Raw genomic sequence first — 18,353 nt, forward strand, 5'->3', positions numbered from 1 at the left:
TAGACTGGATTTTTTTTAGGAAACCTAGACCTCATCAGGACAAACATGAGCCCACCGTTACCTGTGACGATCAGTTTAGCTGAAGTATGCACTCCCTCTGCCTGGAAGGAAATCATTCCTGCATCCTCCTGCTTGAGACTGGACAACGTCAGGATGTGCTTCTTTCCCAGAGCTGTGATATGGCAGTTTGGCCCTGACTTTAATTTGACCCTGTCTCTGTTCCAGGAGCCTTCAACATTGACCTGACTGAGTTCTACCTCAAGTGTTACTGTCTCTGTTTCACGTGCCTTGGTTTCTGTTAGACCCTTTATTACCTGGATCTTCTTCACTGAAGGGAAAAGGAAAAGAGTGTTAACACGTAGGACTGATTTTGTGATAACAAGCGCCATGACAATGACATTCTTCTTCTTGTATGCTATGCACATCATATTCTGTATTTAAAACATTAATCTTGATGAGTCTTACTCTCCACGCTGAGCTTGGCCTGGGTCTTATCATCCAGAGTTTCGCAAGAGTAGATGCCACGGTCAGCATAAGTCACACTCTTGAAGACCAGAGCCTGCTTAGCTCCCTCTACCCGAATCTCCATGTTTCCTGCAGGTTGCAGCACTACACTGTTCTTCATCCACCTGACTTCATCCGATGCCTTACTGAGCTCCACTTCCATCCTCACTTCGCTTTGCTCCTCCACTGTCAGGTTTTCTAGCTTTTTCTTGAAAGTCACAGGTTCATCTGGAAGGGACACAAAGAATGTTAGATGGAAGTATGTGTTCATTTATATAAACAGTTAAACAATAATTCCCATTATTATCTTACGTTGCACTTGTAGAGTAGCTTTGCAGCTTTTGCCTTCTGCATCAACACTTATCTCTCCTGCATCTTTCTGAGTGACTGAGGTGATGGTAAGTGAGTGGCTGCCACCACCTTGCTCAAGCTTATACTTCTGCCCAGAAACGATGAGGATACTGTTGTGGAACCATCTGACGCTGACGTCTGCTGGGCTGACGGCACACTTGAAAACGGCATCTTTTCGCTCCGTTGCAACCACGTTGTTCAGTTTGGTGACCAACCTCACTAATCTTGGTGCTGAAAGGAATAAAGCATAATTATATAAAAGAAAAGGCTTCCATCCTGGAAAGACGTTTTTTTAGTTAAACTAGTTAATTACCTTTAGAGGAGACTTTAGCAGATGTCTTGTCATTTCTACATTCACAGCTGTATTCTCCTTCATCTTCCTTGGTCATGCCAGTCACAGTGAGAATTCGCCTAGCACCATCTGCTCTGACACAGAACCTGCCTCCAGGTTTAATCTCACGGCCATTATGGTGCCATACAGCATCCCCTGAAGCTTGATTTAGTTCGCAAATCAGGCTTAGTGTACCTCCCAGTTCCACTGTGGCAGGTTTCAAAGGGAGAACAAACTTCAAAGCTGAATCTGAGAAGAAAGCATGAGAGGGAAAAGTTCAAAGAAAAATCTTGCATCTGCACATGCATGAGAGTTGTATTTAAGACTTTTCTATGACCTGCCTTTAACTTGAACTTTGAACTCCAGTTTATCATCCGCAGTTTGACAAGAGTACGTTCCACTGTCTTTCATTTCTGCAGATTTCACTATCAGGGTACGAGAAAGGCCCTCTTTTTTCATTTCATACTTGCTGCTCTCCTTGAGCTCCATGCTATCTCTAAACCATCTCACACTACCGCCCTCTGAGGTCAGTTCAGTGGATAAAACAATGCTTTCACTTGTTTGAACCACGCATGTGTCCTTGACAGATTTCTTCTGGAACTTTATGGCTAAATCTAGAAAGAAGAACTTATTTTCAGTACTTTGTACAAATAAGTGGTAATCCATTGGCAACATGTTATATTTAAAATAAATTTACCTGTTAGCTGCAACTTAAATACCAGCTTCTCTGTTCCAGCCTCACACGTATATTCTCCAGCATCCTTTTTCTCCACTTTTTCTATCACCAGCTCACGAGTTTTGCCCTTAGACTCCATGTGGGCTCCTTTGCTGGAAGTCAGCAGCTTGCCATCCTTGTACCACTTTACCTCTGTCTTGGAATCTGAAACCTCACAACTAAGCGTGGCTCTCTGTGAGAGATAAGTTTTCACTTCCTTCTGGACTGACTCCATGTTAGAGAAGCCAGCTGGGGCTTCTGACCAGCAAATGGACAAAAAAAACATCAATCAATGTGAAATGCAAAAAAACTTTAAGCAACTATGACTCAACTTACTGGATACAAACGAGGCAATCTGGCAGAAATACTACACAACAAGACTATTTTAAAGCTCATTGACATACAGTAGGAAAGTACTAGAGACAACTTATTGAGCTTACCTAACACCTGTATCTTAAAGGGCAGCTTCTCAGACCCAGCCTCACAGATGTACTCCCCAGCATCCTTCTTATCCACACTGTTGATCACCAGCTGCCGACTCCTGCCTTTTGACTCTACATGAACTGTCTTGCTGGTGGTCAGAAGCTTGCCATCCTTGTACCATTTTACCTCTGTATTGATATCAGATACCTCACAGGTGAGAGTGGCTTTCTGAGAGAGAGTAGCTTTCACCTCCTTTTGGATAGACTCTTTGCTGGAGAAGGCAGACTTCACTTGGATCTCTGCAGAAATAACAGTGATTAATGTCATGGCAATGTAGCAAGTTTAAGTGTGATGTGAGATAAATATAACCTAGAAAATCAATTTTCATAGCAACAAAGTGGATAAATACATAGCAAAGCCAAAACCAGGGAACAATATTTAACAGCTAAAATCTAACGTGACCACAAAATATGCAAATATGTGAAAACATCTGCAATTCCACCAAACCAAAAACAAAAATTTCTAAATCTTTCATTGAGTTTCTGTTACAGTTTTACTCAATTCAGGTGTCAGGAAAATAAACCTAAACAAAGATTTCATAAAGTATTTAAAAAAATCTCTATAAATGTATAAATCTATGTAAATGACGAGTCAGATCAGCTGATTGACTATAATGTCTAAATTACAATTTTCACAACCAAAGAATATTATAAGAGCATGATTATTGTCATGTTTTTGCTTTGTGTTCCAGTACTCTCCTTTTTCTTACAACGTCTTTACAATGCCCCACCTGAAAGCTCCAAACTTAGTGCCCACCACCTTCAGCTCATCTCCACTCAGAGCAACACAAAGAGCCTAGACAATCATCTGTCTTGCAACAGTTTTTTCTATAAATTCAACATTGATGTATGATGCTTGATGATTCAGGAGTCAGTGAGTTACTGTAATATTCACTTTTAATAGTTACTAAAATAACAGCAATGACAATAACTATTACATAGTTTTTGTTATATAATTTGCATGTACTTCTCTTTTAGGTGTTAAAACACTTAACCTGTATGTTACATCCCCAATTTTCACTTGCTTTTAACATATAACCTCCAGCATCTTTCTTCTCTACATTGTCAATCACCATTTAAGTAATCCTGCCCTTTGAATCCATGTGATCTGCTTTGCTGGGATTTGGCAGCTTGTCATCTTTTTACCATTCCGCCTCTGTCTTGTTATCAACTATAATGGAGTAAGGTGACAGTACAATTACCTGTACAAAAACAACAGTTCAACTGAAAGCACACAAAAACGCACAGCAAATGCATGATAACTCAGATAACTAGAACCTGGCAAATAACCAGCTAAAGATACCAGATCTTGTAACCAGAGAGACCAAAACATGGAGCTCAGCAGGTCATTTGAACAACATAACTCAATTTTCTACTCAAAGGCTGCAACAATTTTTTATCAAATTAAACCAAATACTACATCCCACAACTGAAGCAACCAACAATGTATTCAATGCAAACACAAAAACACTTTTTTGTGAAGAAGCCTTTGCATTAAACGATCTAAAATATGTTTTACACGTTACACTATATTATTATAAGTGTGACATCCATAGAGGCATACCTTGCACATGTATCTTAAAGGCCAGCTTTTCAGTCCCAGCCTCACAGATGTACTCTCCAGCATCCTTCTTCTCCACACTGTCAATCACCAGCTGGCGATTCTTGCCCTTTGATTCAGTATGGATTGTCCTGCTGGAACTCAGCAGCTTGCCATCCTTGTACCACTTCACTTCTGTCTTGTTATCAGATACCTCACAGCTTAGAACAGCTTTCTGTGACAGGGTGGCTTTTACCTCCTTTTGGATTGACTCCTTATTAGAGAAAGCTGACTGGACCTGTGTGTCTGAGGAGACCATGAATATGGATGATAAATTTCTCTCTCTCTGCAGCACCTGCAAGCCCCATGAATCAAACCAGTTAGATCATTGCCCCTACCTGCCACCTGTAGTTTGAAGGCAAGCTTTTCAGTCCCAGCCTCACAGATGTACTCTCCAGCATCCTTCTTCTCCACATTGTCAATCACCAGCTGGCGATTCTTGGCCTTTGATTCAGTATGGATTGTCTTGGTGGAAGTCAGCAGCTTGCTATCCTTGTACCACTTCACTTCTGTCTTGGCGTCGGCTACTTCACAGCTCAGGACAGCCTTCTGGGAGATGGTGGCTTTCACTTCCTTCTTAACTGAATCCTTGTTAAAGAAGGCTGATTGGACATGTGTGTCTATGGAAACCATGAAAATAAATTCAAATTCTTTGCTGTCCAGAAACAAATAGGTTTAATATCTGTAAGGCGCATAACTCAAGAGGAAAAACTAGAAACCAGTTAGGGCACTGCCCCTACCTGCCACCTGTAGTTTGAAGGCAAGCTTTTCAGTCCCAGCTTCACAGATGTACTCTCCAGCATCCTTCTTCTCCACACTGTCGATCACCAGCTGACGATTCTTGCCCTTAGACTCTGTGTGGATAGTCTTGCTAGAGGACAGGAGCTTTCCATCTTTGTACCACTTCACCTCTGTCTTGGAATCAGAAACCTCACAGCTCAAAGTGGCCTTCTGGGACAAAGTGACTTTCACCTCCTTTTGTATAGAGTCCTTATTATAGAAGACTGATTGGGCCTCTGAACGAGGAGTCATGAAAGGAAAAAACATCAGATGATATTTATTCAAAATATAGAAACTAAGTAATGCTATGATTTCAAAAGATCTTACCTGCCACCTGCAGTTTGAAGGTGAGCTTTTCAGTCCCAGCCTCACAGATGTACTCTCCAGCATCCTTCTTCTCCACACTGTCAATCATCAGCTGACGATTCTTGCCCTTTGACTCAGTATGGATTGTCCTGCTGGAGCTCAGCAGCTTGGCATCTTTGTACCACTTCACTTCTGTCTTGTTATCAGATACCTCACAGCATAGAACAGCTTTCTGTGACAGGGTGGCTTTTACCTCCTTTTGGATTGACTCCTTATTAGAGAAAGCTGACTGGACCTGTGTGTCTGAGGAGACCATGAATATGGATGATAAATTTCTCTCTCTCTGCAGCACCTGCAAGCCCCATGAATCAAACCAGTTAGATCATTGCCCCTACCTGCCACCTGTAGTTTGAAGGCAAGCTTTTCAGTCCCAGCCTCACAGATGTACTCTCCAGCATCCTTCTTCTCCACACTGTCGATCACCAGCTGGCGATTCTTGGCCTTTGACTCAGTATGGATTGTCTTGGTGGAAGTCAGCAGCTTGCCATCCTTGTACCACTTCACCTCTGTCTTGGTATCGACCACCTCACAGCTCAACGTGGCTTTCTGGGAAAGCATGGCTTTAACCTCCTTCTGAATAGACTCCTTGTTGATGAAAGCTGACTGGGAATCTGAGGGTAACACAAGTAAGAAGAGCAGTGCTGTCATAAGCTTTAAAATCACAGATGATTGGAATAATTTAGAGGCAAAATATGAAACACACACTTAGCGCTTGATAGGATGATATGATAAATCTAAATATGTATATTTTTGGCACTTCAAGATAGTGGATGGTTTAGATGATTAAATGTACACCATGAGCATTACTATGAATTTTATACATTTATAAAGATTAAAAATCTTTAGATTTAAATGAATCAACCAGGCTGTCCCACCTGTGACAAATATCTTGAAGACTAGCTTGTCCCCTCCAGCTTCACAGGTATACTCTCCAGCATCACTCTTCTCCACCTTTTCAATCACCAGCTGGCGAGTGTTGCCTTTTGCTTCTGAGTATATGGTCCTACTGGATATCAACAGCTTGCCATCTTTGTACCATTTCACCTCTGTCTTGCTATCTGACACATTACAAGTAAGAGTTGCTTTTTGGGAGAGAGTGGCCTTCACTTCCTTTTGGACTGACTCTTTGTTGGAGAAGGCAGCTACAGCTGGAGTTTCTGTGAGGAAAAAAGAAGTTTCTGTGCCATCAAATACTCCCAAATCAACATAAAAAACCCAGCCTTGTGCCATCATGCAGTGTTACCTTTTATCTTAACCTGGAATGTGATTTTGTCAGCTGCTGTCTCACACGAATAATGTCCTTCATCAATCTTCTTGGCACTCTTGATAATGAGTTTCCTTTGAGTCCCTTTGGAGATGATGGTAGTTCTTTGGTCCTCAGTGATTTCCATTTGATCTTTTCTCCACACAACAGCAGCACTGGCAGATGAAACCTCACAGCTCAGCTCAAGATCTCCTTTGAGAGTCGATGACATTCCCATGGTACCTCTGGCTTTGTTTAGAAATTTGGCAGGTTCATCTTAGGGAGGGAAAAGCAATAAAAAGTTACCATGTGACTTATGTGTAATAATAAAATTAAATGTCTTTTTTAAAAGTTTGGTTGGATTGTTAACGCAGGAGCTCATGTTTAGGAAGAGGGTTGGCCACGGCCCAACCACTTCCAACAACAGGGGCAGCCTGAGAAGCAGTTTCTTCTCAGGATTTATTTTCAATTAATTTAAAATAAACATTTAAATAAACAAAAGGACTAAACATGTTTTCCTTTCCTTTCTAATAAAGTAAAAGGAAGCAGTTATTAAATTATCATACATGAATTCCAACCGATAGCAGCCACTTTACAGTGACCCGTTAAATATAAGAAAGCACATCACAGGTCAGAGGGTTGATCAGCAGAGGATGAAGAAACTTTCTTTAACTTTACTTTGAATTGTATAATGCTGTGGGTCCATATCATGTGACATGTGGATGATGTTCTTGTGTTTTTATGAGATATTTACATTAGAAAAAACTCATCTAAAACATGTCACCTGTAATTAATGGATGTTTTTTTCTTGCATTTAAATTTTTTAGGCTTTCACATTTTTATGGGGTTTTTTGTTTTTGTTTTTTTAATGGCAGGAATACTCGGGTAATGGGTTAGAGTGAGGATGAAGTCACTTAATGTGGAAATTCATTTACAGTTAAAAACAGAAAAATAAACAGAGAGCATACTTGAGTTAGAGCGGACCATTTCTGCCTGTTTTATTTTGTCCTTGAAAGCACGGGCAGTTTCTTTTGAGACAAGCTAATGAATCTGTTTGATGCCTCAAAGATAAAACCAATCAGAGCAGCTCACATTCCAGTAAATCATTTGAGGTGTTTTGCACCCTGAACCTAGTTCCTATTACAAAAATCCTCTCTGGAAAATCCTAATTGTGATTTGAAGCAACAAATGATGTAAAGTTAGCTGCAATTTTTACACATACCTTTAAGAGTGAGTTGCATGGACATCTTGTCATCAGGTAACACACAATCATAAATGCCCACATCTTCCTCAGTGACGTTGTGTACCATCAGGATCCTCTTGCGGTCATTAAGCACATATTCATACTTTTTGCCCATTTTTAGCTCCCGTCCGTTCTTCGTCCAAACCACCTGAAGAAAGAAATACAGAAATGCTTTCCAAATTAAACAGGTTAGGATCACACAAACACATACATGTGCTATTAATGTTAACTGGAATTACTCAAACACAAAAGTGTCTCATTTGCAGATTATTCAGAAAAGGGTGCACCAAGGGTGTAGCATTGGAGGACAAAGAACAAGGCGGTCACAGGAAATTTGAGTATTCAATGAAAAGTGAAAAGTTGTGTTACACAAGAGTTAAAACAGAATTTTGTGTTAGGTAAAATGAAAAAAATGTATACAGATGTAAAAGTTATAATCCTATTAAGTAATCTAATAGTGCACAAGTTGTATAGTCAAAATATAATTTGAGGTACCTAAAGTAAGCACATTAATCATGTCGAATTTGAATCAAAATATTGTAGAGTAGAAGCAGGAAGTAACACTACACAGAAGTGCTTAAATTAAAATACAAGTACATTAAACCAGTACTTAAGTAAATTACTCAAGTAAAGCTCTTTGTCTTTGTCAGGTCAATTCAATTTTATTTATACAGCGCCATATCACAACAGCAGCCGCCTCAAAGAGCTTTATATTGTAAGGTAGACCCTACAATAATAATATGTAGACGTAGAATTAGGATAATTAAATATCCTATTGACACATCTACAAAGCTCTTTCAAAAAGACGTTAAACGTTATATTAAAACAGCTGTTTTAATAGAGTCTGTAAAGGCAAAAACTAAAACAAATTATTTACATATTTCTATCACTAACCTGTGTGTCGTAATCTGACACCTCAACAGTCAGCTGAGCAGTGGCTTGGGCACTGCAGGTCACCACCTCTAGATGATCGGATTTGTTGGTGAACCTAACAGAAGGGGCTGAAAACAACGTGGCACTGTAAGAGGGTATTACTGATTGGAAGAAAAAAAACACAAAAAAAGACACAAATTAATAGGACTGAGGTCATTTCTCTAGTATGTACCTTTCACATTGAGGATGCAACTGCTTTGTGAGCCTCCACCCACAAACTTGACTTCAGTTCCATTCATTTCCATGGTCACAACTCGGATGAGCAATGTGTGTATGTTTTTTGACCTGGTGATGAGGTAGTCGGCTCCGCTGCGCAAAAGGCGTCCGTTTAGGGACCAGAAGCCTGAGCAAACAGCAGACAGCTCGACAGAGATGGAGAATTCCTCACCGGAGACTGCAGTGCTGTTAATCAGACCTTTTCTGATTTCTGCAGTGGGTTCTGAAAAGAGGCCCGCAAACAGGATTTTAAGAAGGAAGAACAAAAACCAAACATAGACATAAATGACAACAATCACAGAGAATTCAGTCTTACCAAGGTAGAAGGTTCCAGGTACCTCCAGGTAGGCACTCTGCCCAAAGTCATTAATGGCAGAGATACGGAACTGGTAGCTAGCTTCTTCAGTGAAGTTGCAGATTGTAAACTCTGTTGTGACAATGGTTTCTTCAGCATTGCACCTCTGCCACATTTGGGTACCAACCTTCCTTCGCTCTACAACGTAGCCTTTGATGGGGACAGGGCGGTCACTGTCAGGAGGAGACCACTGAATGGTGATGGAGGACTCTGTTTTGTTCTGCACCACAGCGTCAACTGGGGGATCGGGAGGATGCTTCCGGGCAGCTAGAGAAAAATATTGTGATGTTATTTAGTTGGAGTACTAGTTTCAGTTCTTCTTTTGTATTTACGTAATATATGCTGATATTTGACCTAACAACAAGAAATATATCGAGATACACTGTTTTGTATAATTCAATAAATGTTTGGTTCATTATTGTACCAAAGGGTCCTGTCACCCTCCCCTCATCCCCAAAAGATTGCAGCAGATGGCTGGAGTTTTTCCTTCCCACTGTTGCCAAGTGTTTAGTCATAGGGGGTTGTCTGATTGTTGGGTTTTCTCTCTAATATTGTAGGATCTTTACCTTACAATAAAAATCGCCTTGAGGCAACTGTTGAAATGATTTTGCACTATATAAATAAAATAAATTGAATTTAAATCAATCGCCACAAGATATTTTGTATATATTTACTACAGATATCATTAGAATGTATCAAACAACATTTAACCCACCAGTAACTGAGAATCGGGTGGATGTCTTGCAGTCTCCAGCCACAAACGCCACTTCTCCAGAGTCCTCTGCCTGGCAATCTCTAATTGTGAGTGTGTACTGTCTAAGCACGCAGCCGATTGAAATACGTGAATCCTCTTTTAACTTCTCGCCATTGCGAGTCCAGTAGGCGTCTGGATAGGGATGTTCCAGCTCCACGCAGAAGATGACAGTGTCGCTAACAGGAACTACTGTCCTCCGAGGAAGCTTCTTAGTTATGTTACCTGAGATATAAGAAGAAACTGATTTGAGATGAAGAAAACAGAACTGAAAACTGCATTTTTCAAATAGATATAGCAGTAAATAATGGTCCAATGTAGTAAACATTCACAGACCAGGTCATGTCGCATTAAGTATCCACATGAGATGCATGTAATATTTACATTAAACCCATATAGACAATTGTAATTACACTTGATAAGTGCACAAACACTGAAGAAGAACAGTGGAAAGAAAAAGAGTCTCTACCGTACCCAGGACTGTGAGCTCAGCCACAGTGCGACTGCCCTCTTTCATCTCGCATATATAAACTCCATCGTCGTTGGTGGTAACGTTGTGTATGGTGAGGCGACGGAGGGTGCCGTCCTGCTCCATGCGATATTTAGCATTTTGCTGCAGTCGCGTTTCCTCCATGAACCAGTTGGTATAAGTGGAACTAAGAGGCACCTCACACATGAGTGTGGCTGAGGTTTTTTCCTGCACCTCCACATCCTGCAGCTTTCTCCTGAATGGCACCTTGGGTTCTGGCACAAGGAAATATGACAGAATCTTTAACCAAAGCTGAACTACATCACACTTTCAACTTCTACATGTATTTACCCACATATTCAAATATATGTCAGGCTAATGAAATATCAATAAAGTGAGAGAAACTAGAACATTTAAATTCAGGAATCAAGTGTAGAAAATCTGATTTAAGAAGTGAGATAAGTTCAACCTGAGCACTCAGTATAGCCAAATAAAATATTTAACATTTGCATTCATGTTTTCCAATATGTTTCCTAAACTGTGCTCTCCAAAGACTAAGTGAGTTAATTTCATCTTGCCATGCTGAATATTTTTGCTTCAAGCATGGTTGTAATAACATCCAAACAGGCACTGCAAAGATTCAAATACAGGATGGCTTCCAAAGCAAACATAAGATTACTTTTTATCACCAGAAGTGGCAATAAACTCCAAATCCAAGGGGCAGGTTACACCATGGACAGTCTGTCACATTTATAGAATACATAAGGTGCACTGATAGGAATGGGATCCTTTCTGTCAACATCTCTTATTCATCTCATATTCTTGTTCTTGTTCCAATCCACTGCCTTTATGTGTGAATTTTGCACGTTCTCCCCTTGCCTGTGTGGGTTCTCTCTCGGACACTACGGCTTCCTCTCAAAGTTCAGAGTCATTTATTTTAAGTTAACTGGTGATTCTTGGTGTGAATGCAAGTGTGAATAGCTTTCTTTTTCTGTATGTTAGCCCTGTGGTAGACTGGCAACCTGTCTAGGGTGTATCCAGCTTATCCACCCATTGACAGCTGTGGTAGACTCCAGCTTAACTTCAACCCTAAACCCTAAACTGGACAAGTACTAAAGAAAATGGATGAGTATTAGCAAACTACTTCTCCAGTGCATATGTAAAGAATGGTATATAAAGACTATCATGCAGTTCATGTGCTGGATACTGTATTTGCCATTACACTACCATTTATTTTCTAGCCACATATAGTAAAACTTCTTTCCATTTCAAAGCTTTCTGCAAAACTCCAGCAAAGTACCAAATTGCTGGGAAAATATCACACAAAGAACCAATTTTCCTGCACTTTGAATTCAGCTGGTACATCGGCAGCTTGGCACTCGACATCGGACTGACTGGAAATTAATATCTGAAATTAAAATCTGCAACTCTACAGCTTCATATCCTGGACCAACATCTTCCTGAGGGAAGTCACATCAGCAGTGTGCCAAAGTGATCTACTGAGTGAGTGACCATCTTAGCAACTGTGAACTACTCATCGCCAGCAGAAAATAGCTGCAACACAACACCTTACTTCAGGACATGAGCCAGAATTCAGTCTTGTTGTTAAAAGGCAAACAACAACACCCAGAAGATTCAGAAGAGTAATTACAGTTCCCAGTAAGCACTGCTCTCAGTTTGTAACTATTAAAATATACAAATGAGTCACACTGGAGCATGGGGGACACGATATTTAAGTACAACGGATGCTGCAGATTATAGATACACCATGACAGTGTTATAAACAGTGTAATAAATTAATATGCAGCTCAAAATATCCTCATCAAATAAACCATTTACGTCTCCTAGAAAAGGATTCATGACTTCTAAACTATTAAATATGTACATAAGTATGAGCTTTTTATAAACATTTGTATCTTCAGAGGGTTAGGGTCTTTGACCTGAGTACTACAGACAGAAAGTGAGTTGAGATTTGTTAGCATTATCAAAAAATAAGGTAAAGCCAGCCTTAATATTTCCCTGCATACTTATTAGAAGTATGCAAACATATCTTTACTAAAAACTTAATTCAGGAGGATTTTCTTAACTGCGATTGCTCAAAAATGGTAATAGCTTACCTTTGACTGTTACTAACACAGCGCTGTAGGTCTGCCCTGCCATATTGGTTGCATTGCAGGTGTAGAGGCCATTATCAGTCTGCTTGCAGTACAGGATTTTCAGGATGAAGTTCTCAGCTTGGTCCTCATAAATGACATGTCTGCGGCCCTCGCTGATGTTCATTCCATCCTTCCTCCAGATAGTGTGGGGTTTGGGGTGACCGGTCACAAAGCAGCTGAGTTTGGCATGTTTCCCCTCAGTCACGGTGCAGGTACGAGTGAATACACCTTTAGGAAGCTTCGCCAGGGCAGATGCTCGCAGATCGTGTTCCAGGCCCAGAGAACTGAAAGCATCCGTGATTTTGGCCGTGGAGGAGGAAGAAATGGAGGCGCTGCTTTCTTCATTGCGGTAGATGGAGATCTCCTCTTTGCGCTTCTGTAGGTGAGAGAGAAGGGAGCTGCTCTTATCTACAGCTTGGCGGTGGGAATCCTGAGCATCTACAACGAGGGCAGCCGCAGCTTGTGCGCGGCCGACAGTGTTCTGGGCCCTGCAGGTGTAAGTGCCGCTGTCCAGGTTTCGTACGCACTGGATCTTTAAAGTGCTGCCATCGCTCTCAGAAATGATCTTGATGCGACTGGTCTCCCCCAGGTAGCGCCCATCCTTTTCCCATTCAAAGTTGGCCTCAGGGTAAGCTGCAACTTGGCAGTGGAAAACAACATCACCGCCCAAAACAACACGTGCAGAGGCAGGCTTCACCATGAAAACAGGGGCCTTCTGAGACATCTCTGTCGGCAGCGCCACTTTGAGGGTTACAGCGGCGTAAGCTTCACCGACGCTGTTCTTAGCTCTGCACATGTACTGTCCACTGTCCTCCAGAGTTAAGTCATAGATGGTCAGGCGATAAGCGTCTCCATCTTCCACAGTCTTGAAGCGGCCTCCGGACGTCAGCTTCAGCTTGTCTTTTTCCCAGGTTATCAGTGGAGTTGGGCTGCCCACAATTGTGCAGCTGAGTGTGGCATCCTTGCCCACACACACTGAAAATGCCTTTGGGCGAGTGAGAAACCTGGGGGCCCCTCCAAACAAGTTTTGTTCCATCGTTTGTTCCTGTGATCAAACAAAGGGCAAATATTACACATCTTATAAGTCTTATTAATATCTTGGAACAGTTATTGAGTCCAAACTCAACTTTGAAGCAACATGTGTGCAAAAAATCTCCACACTGATAAAACCATTTGTTTCATCCTGCTTTTTTTAGTCTGTTTTATCCTTTTTATTTGGTGTCACGGTGTTGATTTCTGCCTCTCTCTCTTTTGTCCTTTCGCCCTACCCTCAACCTAACCCTGACCCCAATCAGTCATGGCAGATGGCTGCCCCTCCCTGAGCCTGATTCTGCCAGAGGCTTCTTCCTGTTAAGAGGGAGTTTTTCCTTCCCACTGTCACCACATGCTTGCTCATAGGGAGGCATCTGATTGTTGGGGTTTTCTCTCTATTACTGTAGAGTCTTTACAGTATAAAACACTTTGAGGTGACTGTTGCTGTGATTTGGTGCTATGTATATAAAATTGAATTGAACTGATATTTATCTGTGAAGGACAGAAAGGGCAGATTGGTGAGCCACGGCTGAGCTCAGCATCACTGTACACCACAATTATAGTGTCTGCTGGGCATGATTTTACTGGACAATTTGCTCCCTTTGCATAGTGACTTTCAGCTTCTCGTCCCAAAGTGCAAAACAATACGGTTTACAAAACAACTTTGTTCCAGCAGCCATTACTCAGATTAACCGAGCATAGCGTTGCTATCCTACATGATGCCAAGTGAATTCTCTGTAATTATAGTATAATTATTTCTTCAGTATTTTTTATTAAGCTTATATGTTTTCTGTGTTTGCACTGACAAACATGGATGGAAGATGGATGACTCTCTACTCCAGACCAAATCTACCCATGGGTACAAATAAAGTAATTGAAACAATAAAAATATTAAATAAATAAATACAAAACTGATTTTATATATGTACAAGTTTAATAACCTTTATTAAAAACACCAATCTTCAACTGCAAGTATAAATAAACCAGGAAGTACAAATGTAAAAATTACAAAACTATATCAAGAAAAAATAAATACATTTACTATTATTTCCTGTAGATCATATTCCTCCACAAACACCTGTCAACTTTACACAAACCCATTGTAAAATCTGGCCTTCTGCTATGTGTTCTCTAAAATATGTTATGCTATGAAAATAGACATAAATCCAGAGTTAGGGTGGCATATTTATAGCTGACAGTTACAGTAGCTATATATCAGTCAACATATCCTTGACCTGCCGCAGCGGACATTCATCAATACAAAGACCTATTCAAAGGGAAAGAAGCTAAATAGCAAACAAATTCCCTCACAACAAGGTCAGAAAGAGCGCTTATGTGTCTTTCAAACAGTGACATTTACCAGCTTTGTCACCTCCGCCGCTTTAACTGCCTGTCCCAAAAATAACCTCAGCTGTCAGACTCCGTCTCTGTCCATTGCCATTTGTAGAAGCGAAAGGGACATCAGCTGTTTGATAAAGCTCCCACTTCACAAACATACTTCATTTCTAGCACTGTCCGTTTTCTACCAGCTGAGGAAAACTCGTAAAAAAAGACACTGGAATTTAATGAACGACTAAAAAAAATCACGGAAAAAATTCGACAAAGGAGCTTGTGTTTACTTAAATATAACAGAAACTTCAGCTGGATGATGCGGTTAGCTAATGAACTCAAATCCGCCCCTGTAATAGTCACAGGTGAAAAATGACAGCTATCTACCTCTTTGAGCTGCACCTAAGCTCAAATTAACCAACAAAAAAAGGAAAAGAAATTCTAACTTCGACCAAGTTCCTATGTAAACTTTACTGTAAGAAAATGAGTTAACTGTTGTGTTACTGCTTCTTCACCTTGAGTCCTTAACCGCTCAGGAAATTCAGGCGCTGAATCATGTGGGCCAAACAATCAATAGCCCGTCAGGATTTCCGGATGATGGCCCTCTCCAACAGCGTTCAGGGGCTCCACATGGGGGGCAAGAAAAAGTCTTCTTTGACCTCAAATATATTTCAAAATGGTTGTAAATCCAAGATAGTGAAACATCCCCCCGTCTCCTGCAGTGGGCGGTTGAGCAGACTTACTTTTTCTTTCTTCTCTGGTGCCTCATAATGCCACATAGCTGACGTGCCTATTTTGGCGCAGCCTCCTTTCCAAAATAGACCTGTCATTTGGAGATAGGAGATAGCCTGATGGTGGCTTCGGGAAGGAGAGCAGGCTGGCCTGGCCTCTGCTGGGTTGCTGCTGCTGCAGGCTGGAGACGGCAATACGGACACAAGTCATAAACAACTCATACTAGGTGTAAATGTGCCGCGTGTGGACGCGTCAAGCAGGAGCAGTTTATTGAGTTTCAGTTCAGGTTTAGTTATATATCAGTCGCCTCAAGGCGCTTAATATTATAAGTTAAAGACCCAACAATAATACAGAGAAACACCAACAATCAGACGACCCACCCAATGAGCAAGCACCTTGGCGACAGCGGGAAGGAAAAACTCCCTTTTAACAGTTAGAAACCTCTGGCAGACAGGGGCGCTACCAAGGGAGAGCCGTGCCCCCCCTCCCCGCCCTCACCCAGGTGTCACTTTATATATCCCTCACATTTCCCATCATCACATGCTGCACTGTTCATGTTTTTTTGGGGGGGTTTGCCACCCCAAGATTTTAGTGCCCCCCCCCCCCCCCCCCCTCCCCCTATAGTCAAGCCTATAAACAAATTCTGGTTCTGCCCCTGCCAGCAGAATCAGACTCATGTAAATCGGCCCACAAAAAAGTTTTTTTTTTACCACACAAGTTTAAACACCTATTAACTACTTCTGTTTTAATATCATTTTAACTGTATTCAAAACTTGTCAATTATCCCCTCCAATGTAAAGGAGGGCATATATTTTGGACTTACTGTATTTTCGTGGTTTTAGAGATTTTACTACTCCGAAACAAAAAATTCCCCCATGTCTATTCATGTAATGAAGTAACAGATAGAGTTTTATTCTTTTAAGTAATTAAATAACTTTACACATTTTTGTACTTTTAAATCCAAATTCTGCTTCTTTTTTCTCCTATTAAGATATCTCAAGGATTGAATGTTCAGTTAAACTTCTTTATCCTGACAGAAAGATGAGTTTCCTTTAAGATTTTTCACTTAAAAGTACATGTAAAATGAGTTTGATTTAAGTTCTGTACTTGGATAGTCAAGGTAATTGACACAAATTCACAGGCAGGGTATAATTCTGAAAACTATGTCCCGTAGGGGATTATTCATGATTTGAAGACTTAACAGAGCTGCAAACAAAACTGAACCTCCACTTCTTGGCTTGTTGTTGTTCACTTGTTTCAGACTTTCTTAGATGTGCAAATCTGAGATGCTCAAATCAATCTCTTGCCACCTCTGTCTCTACTTAATGAAAGTTTACCTCAGCTTACAACAGCTCAAGATGTGCCAGGTTAAATGTGAAGGTAATTAACACCAAGACATCATTAGATACTGCATCACAAATCCAGTCCCTGTCATCATATTACCAGTAACAGAATCCAGCCTGCACTCTGATATCATTGAACATTTGCAGTGGTGACAAAGGCACAAACAGCTTCCTCATTCTTCTGCTTATGTATAGAATTAAACCCCGCTCTGATCTCTGAACAAAAACATAAATCTATCAGTCTGCCTCTCTTGATAGTTCATTCATTTGCAGTAGTTGTAGTGAATAATAAATCCACTTAATCTGCTTATGATTAGGCTGAGAGGTTGACTGAGCTTGCAGCAGACTGTTTTCCACAACATCCACTGTGACAGCTGCTGTCCCCAGCTCATCAGGGCCAGAATGAAGTTATGACTTCATATTGTCCATATTGTGGAAAGGACTAGAATACAGTAATACTTTAAATGTATCCTTAGTGAAGTATTCACTTTGATTAAATCACTTGATAAAGCATGGCAACAAACCTCAGGTTGCAGTGCACATTTTTAATATAGACTCTCAATTTCCTTTTAGGAAAAAAATCATTCTACTTGAAGTGACTAAAGCCAGTGTTAACCCTTTTGTCCCCAAACTTTGGCTTCCATGTTATTTTCTTACTCTTCCAGTGCGGGCTTTCCCCCCAGTGCCAGTGACTGACAGCAGCAGGTAGCCTGGACCCTGATTTAAACTCCCAGAAACTCTAGCAGACGGTAATCCACTGTTGCTGCTTTCCTCTGCTTCATCCTCTCCTGGCCACTGTGTTTAGTTTCCATACTCTAACTAGAGTATGTGTACTGAGGAAGAAAATAGTTTAGATAATGCTATCCTCTGTGTTGGCATGAAATACGTCCAAACCTTCTACTGCGGTACTGTGTCACAAATTAGCACAGGCTAGGTTCCTTGATTTCAAATCACTTAATATACCAAAACAACACCACGACATATTTCTGCAACTTTTTGGTAAATGTTTAAAACTCACTTGCAGACAGTAACCACCCTCTCATGGCACCTGCCAACAGCCTGGCTATAATTTAGCAACCTAAATATTAAACACTAAGTAAAACATGTCTTTGTAATGAGACTTTTCTTTTTTTTTTGCTAAATGGAAGCAATGCATACTCTCCAGTCCGGTCTCCGTGGCCTTCCACTTGACCTCACAGCCATTTCGAGAATAAGGTCATAGCTGTATCATGTTCACAGCTTGAAACACATGGGTGTTACCTTAAGAACAGTTACATGGCAGATGACAATCAAAGGAGCTTGCAAATAAAAGACTTCTTTAAGTTGCTTGAAGACGTTTCACCTCTCATCCGAGAAGCTTCTTCAGAACTGAAGAAGCTTCTCGGATGAGAGGTGAAACGATGGCAGATGACAAGTGAGACA

General features: G+C 40.8%; 1 protein-coding gene across 1 annotated transcript in view; it reads right to left on the reverse strand.

The window, feature by feature from the left end:
• Positions 1-15,731, reverse strand: part of obscnb (obscurin, cytoskeletal calmodulin and titin-interacting RhoGEF b) — a 64,906-nt gene extending 49,175 nt beyond the window's left edge. Inside the window, exons 1-23 of the mRNA XM_082514350.1 lie at positions 15,600-15,731; positions 15,372-15,480; positions 12,457-13,540; positions 10,345-10,614; positions 9,835-10,095; positions 9,081-9,386; positions 8,721-8,987; positions 8,510-8,616; positions 7,595-7,763; positions 6,373-6,648; positions 6,005-6,286; positions 5,465-5,740; positions 5,091-5,372; positions 4,724-4,999; positions 4,322-4,603; positions 3,948-4,229; positions 2,342-2,623; positions 1,884-2,159; positions 1,528-1,800; positions 1,169-1,435; positions 817-1,086; positions 466-732; positions 62-328 (exon numbers count right to left, since the gene is read on the reverse strand). Coding sequence (XP_082370476.1) covers positions 62-328; positions 466-732; positions 817-1,086; positions 1,169-1,435; positions 1,528-1,800; positions 1,884-2,159; positions 2,342-2,623; positions 3,948-4,229; positions 4,322-4,603; positions 4,724-4,999; positions 5,091-5,372; positions 5,465-5,740; positions 6,005-6,286; positions 6,373-6,648; positions 7,595-7,763; positions 8,510-8,616; positions 8,721-8,987; positions 9,081-9,386; positions 9,835-10,095; positions 10,345-10,614; positions 12,457-13,531 — 6,313 coding nt within the window. The 5' untranslated portion in view covers positions 13,532-13,540; positions 15,372-15,480; positions 15,600-15,731. The remainder of the gene's footprint in view (positions 1-61; positions 329-465; positions 733-816; positions 1,087-1,168; positions 1,436-1,527; positions 1,801-1,883; positions 2,160-2,341; positions 2,624-3,947; positions 4,230-4,321; positions 4,604-4,723; positions 5,000-5,090; positions 5,373-5,464; positions 5,741-6,004; positions 6,287-6,372; positions 6,649-7,594; positions 7,764-8,509; positions 8,617-8,720; positions 8,988-9,080; positions 9,387-9,834; positions 10,096-10,344; positions 10,615-12,456; positions 13,541-15,371; positions 15,481-15,599) is intronic.
• Positions 15,732-18,353: the final 2,622 nt, after the last annotated feature.

The sequence above is a fragment of the Aulonocara stuartgranti genome (genome assembly GCF_965226115.1).
Source record: "Aulonocara stuartgranti genome assembly, chromosome: 18".
Classification (NCBI taxonomy): domain Eukaryota; kingdom Metazoa; phylum Chordata; class Actinopteri; order Cichliformes; family Cichlidae; genus Aulonocara; species Aulonocara stuartgranti.